The 5000-nt window shown below is 46.0% G+C and overlaps 1 protein-coding gene across 3 annotated transcripts in view; it reads right to left on the reverse strand.

Moving 5' to 3' along the window:
- bmp1a (bone morphogenetic protein 1a) overlaps positions 1-5000 on the reverse strand; it is a 61353-nt gene that overhangs the window by 22007 nt on the left and 34346 nt on the right. For all 3 annotated transcript variants that reach the window (XM_030790748.1, XM_030790757.1, XM_030790765.1), the window contains one exon: positions 1217-1341. In XM_030790748.1, the coding sequence (XP_030646608.1) occupies positions 1217-1341 (125 nt within the window). The remainder of the gene's footprint in view (positions 1-1216; positions 1342-5000) is intronic.

The following is a 5000-nucleotide window of genomic DNA, read 5'->3' on the forward strand; positions in this document are numbered from 1 at the left end:
TTAGAACGAGTCTGTAAAGTTTACGCTGTAAATGTCTCGACCTCCTGCAGTCGCTCTCATCCATTGTCCTCCAGGGACCAGCTGTGCTCTCGTTTAAATCTGGGAAAGAGAGAGATGACAAACTTCCTGTCCACGGCCACTGTTTACACTGCTTTCCCCTTGGGCTGGGAGTCACGGCAACCATTGCCCAGATACCACACCACATCAAATGGTTGATACTCTGCTATTTCCAGGCGATGCAAAAGACATCTGGGAAATCCAGCAAAGTCTCTCTCTCTCTTTCTCTCTTTTTCTTTTGCTCTCTCTCTCTCTCTCTTTGTACAAAGTGCTGTACTGACTCACTGTAACGGTGTGGGCACAGTGGTGAAAATGCTCTTAAAACTTTTTAGTGAATTTGTAGTGTGTTTCTATTGGGGAACAGTAAACCTCAATCACAAATGAAATAAACATCAGTGGATTTTTGGACTTGAACACTTGTTAAGTTGTGCATCATTACAATAACGTGGTTAAAGCTGTACAAACATACACACGTTTTCACAACCGTACATTACTTTGAAATGACATTTGTGACGTTTGTGTAAAGCGCTGCAAAACGGTTTAGGTGAGTGTAAAGCTGTAAAGTTTTACAGATGTAAAGTAAAATCTGCAAAACGCTTTACAGTGAAGCTTTTGTCAGTGTTCTGGAATAGCTGTGAAGTTTGAAGCTTGAGGTCTGCAAGGTAAGTGTAAAGACGCGTACACGAAAATGTGTATAATGTACAAGTATTTCTCCTCTTTTGGCTTTTGTAAAGCTTGTGTATCTATGTTGTTCCTGCTTTGGACATCTGTAAAGTTTGTCATGCTGTGTAGTTCTTACTCGGGTAGTCGTAAAGTTTGTGGTACTGTGCAGTTCTTACTTGGGCATTTGTAAAGTTTGTGTTACTGTGCAGTTCTTATTTGGGCATTTGTAAAGTTTGTGTTACTGTGCAGTTCTTATTTGGGCATTTGTAAAGTTTGTGGTACCGTGCAGTTCTTACTCGGGTAGTTGTAAAGTTTGTGGTACTGTGCAGTTCTTACTTGGGCATTTGTAAAGTTTGTGTTGCTGTGCAGTTTTTACTTGGGCATTTGTAAAGTTTGTGATGCTGTGCAGTTCTTACTTGGGCATTTGTAAAGTTTGTGATGCTGTGCAGTTCTTACTTGGGCATTTGTAAAGTTTGTGATGCTGTGCAGTTCTTACTTGGGCATTTGTAAAGTTTGCGGGCCTGTGCGATGTCTCCTTTGCTGAGTCTGGTCCTCTGGCCAATGGGTGGCCGGATTCCATTCACATCATACTTCGGCAGAATTGTGTCCAGGAAAATCCCTCTGTCACACAGCAAGAGAAAATACCACCGCAGTCAAATACTGTAAACCCAAAACAGTCACTCACACACACACACACCACACACACACAAACACGCACACGACACATATACATACATCAACTCTCCTTCTCACACTGTCTTTCACACACAGAGACATAGGTGATATATATGTCATATAGAAACACATATCTATCAATCTGTCCAGCTATCTGTCTATCTATATATCTATTAGACAGGTTAATATCACCAATACAGTCAATGTGGTGACACAAAATATGAAACACACATGCACACACATGCACACACATGCACACACGCGTGTGCACACACACACACACACACACACATGCACACACACATGCACACAAGCATGCACACACGCACACACACGCCTGCACACACACACGCACACACATGCACACACAGACACACACACACACACGCACACACGCCTGCACACACACACACACACACACACACACACACACACACACACACACAGATGATGGTCATCTGTCAGAGAGTACACACTGCAGTTAAAAGTGCTAGCAGTATCTGGGTACTGGTGGGTGATGTAGCTGAGAGCTGCAGGGTTGCCGTGCCTGATTCTGGGAGTTATGAAAGCAACAGGCCAAAGAGACAGCTTGTGTAAGTCTGGCTCAGAGCCCAGTGGGACTTAAGCAAGCGCCTGTTATCTGTGGAGGCAGCTGTGATGTTTAAAAACGCCCAGGGACTCTGAGCAGCACCGCTCGGCTCGGGGGCCGGGAGATAGGAAACCTCCCAAACACGGCGAGCTCCGACACAAAGCGCTGAAAAAGGACCGACCACCTGTGGGAACCAGATACACACCTTGTTTTTCACGTCGACCGTCTAATGGCTTTCAGATGAGTGATGGAAAGGAAGCCAAAGGGAAACACAGAAGGTTTCATGAAACAAACGCACAGAGAAGAGGAGCTGGCACCAGGATTTATGACAGAGAAAGGTACAGTCGTATTTCAGAGAGGTTTTGAGGACAGTGAAAAGCACCCTGGGATACATTATTAATGGAACACTGAGAGCTAAATTAGAATAAGAATTGGGTTTTGTATTAGAGGCGACGGCCCAAAGATTAGATGTAATTTTCTCACTGAACTTTTGATCCAAATACAACAATATTTGCTCCGCGACAGTTGACAGTCGATGATGACAGTTTTGTGCAAGTCAAACATTGAAGCTCGAATAAACCAAAATAAAATCAAATAAAGATTGGACGATGAATTCAAATACACAATCAAATACTGAAATACGAACATTATACTCTGCACTGACTCTACCAGTGGAGGAGCCTACACCAACAGAAAACATCAGAGGATTGAAAATGGAACCTTGCAGAACTCATCCGAAATCCAATTTTAACAAAAAACGAAACAGAAAAATAGAAAGTCTGTACAACACATTGCATTGTAAAAAAAATGTAAAAGAAATTGTGTCATTCCAAAGAAAACGCACCACAAAGGGGGTTGATGATGCAAAAGGTGCTCTGAATAACCACTGTTTACCACCTTATCAAAAGCAACGAAAAGGAAAACAGAACTACACCACACACAAACAAGGCTGCAAATACAATTATGACTCAGCATCAAAAGTCAAACATTGGTCTCATGGCAACAAACAGAGAGAGTGAGGCTAAACTAAAGCACAGAGTGAAACAGTCTGAGAGTGAGGGGTGTCTGAGTGAAACACAGAACTGGACCTTTTTCCAGAACTTTTACCGTCTGACAGAGGAACGACAGAACTGGGTCAAAGAGCGGTCGATCTAGGCCAACGTGGTCGAGAGAGAATGACTGTTAAGCCGTTCCCAGTGAGTCAGAGAAAGTCAGACAGTGCCCACACACCGTGCATGTGACTACACTTCACTCCTGACCTCAACCGTGTATCAGAAAGGTCGCGCCCATGACCTGGCCTGAAACAACCTTATCGACAAAGTCATCTTATGGGTAGAGAACACCTCCCAACACGTCTGTCTGACTAATGACCTACGTCATGCTGTGGCACCCAGAAAAGGAGCTTTGAAATATTCTTTACTCGAATGGTGTCGTTTTCCTCAGAGCACAGTGGGACAGAACCGTCAGCTGAGATTCACGCAGCGTGCACTTGTATGGTTTGAGTATTAATTGTAAAGGTGTGGGCTTCCGATAACGAATTCACCAGCACGTCTGCAACACCAGAATGATCCCTGCTTTATCCCGCGTTGTCTCATTGTGTGTGTGTGTGTGTGTGTGTGTGGGTGTGTGTCTGTGTACAGTACAACAACAACCACGGCTCAGAAAGAGAGCTGCCTTTTTCATCAGCCTCCCTTTCTCTCACTTGACACTTTTCGCTAGTTTATGGCCTGGCTTTTCTCCGCGCGGCCCGCGGAGGCTTGCTCCCGCCGGCTGTTCCCATGGGAACCTGCCCGTCAACGGCAGGCGCGTGCAAACAGAGCAGGCTGAGCTAACACTGAAGGCTAGCTGTGACATCGCTAGCATCTACCCTCGGCCTCGCCTAAATCTAAAAGGGGGCTTCTTAGCGGCTCCGACATCGTCCGGCGGGAGAGCTCCAGCGCTCTCTGCCTGGTGTCAGCGCACACAAAGGACACACTGGTAGCTCTTTATTAGCTTTGGCCCAAATCCATCTGAGTCTAGTCTGGAAAAAGAAAACGGCCCAAGGGAGGTGATGCAGACTGGAGTCGGGGGTGGCTGGGTGGGAGAGAGAGAGAGAGAGACAGAGAGAGAGAGGGAGAGAGAGAGAGAGAGAGAGAAAGAGAAAGAGAAAGAGAAAGACAGAGAGAGAGAGTTATGCGCTAAAGAGGGGTCTCGGATAACACCCCCTTCCAGACTAAAAGCCAGGCGAAATCACACGGCTTGTCCCAGAGAGACACTTCAGAGCGTGAGGGCGGCCCGTGAAATCTTCTGAACAACTCTGAGAGCGGAGAAGGCCGACTTCCCACGGAGCTTTACAGTAAGAGCCACTCTTCAAACACACAAAAAAGGGGGAGGGAGGGGTCCAGCTGACAGGTACGTCGCCCAATCAGGCATCGTTTACGGCGAAAAAACGCGAGGGGGGAATCGCAAACCTTGCGATGACTTGAGAAAAGCTAACAAAACCTTCCCCCGCTCAATGAACATGTAACATCCGAACTGAACTTTCTCACATAAATCCCCTTTCAAAAAGAAATGTAATTAAATTAAAACTGAAAATGAAAGCTTTCATTTTCTCCAGACGTTTCTCTTTCAGACGAGGGGAGGAGTGATAAGGCTGGGTTTGTGAGGCGCTGAGAAGACACGGAATGCTCTCTCTCTCTCTCTCTTTATCCCTCTCTCTCTCTCTCTCTCTCTTTATCCCTCTCTCTCTCTCTCTCTCTCTCTCTCTCTCTCTTTATCCCTCTCTCTCTTTATCCCTCTCTCTCTCTCTCTCTCTCTCTATCCCTCTCTCTCTCTCTCTCTCTCTCTCTCTCCCTCTCGCTCTCTCTCGCTCTCTCTCGCTCGCTTTCTCTCTTTATCCCTCTCTCTCTCTCTCTCTCTCTCGCTCTCTTTCTCTCTTTATCCCTCTCTCTCTCTCTCTCGCTCTCTCTCTCTCTCTGTCTCTCTAACTCTCTCCCTCTTTCTCTCTCTCTCTCTCGCTCTCCCTCTCGCTCTCTTT

This window comes from Chanos chanos, chromosome 1, assembly GCF_902362185.1.
Source record: "Chanos chanos chromosome 1, fChaCha1.1, whole genome shotgun sequence".
In the NCBI taxonomy this organism is placed as follows: domain Eukaryota; kingdom Metazoa; phylum Chordata; class Actinopteri; order Gonorynchiformes; family Chanidae; genus Chanos; species Chanos chanos.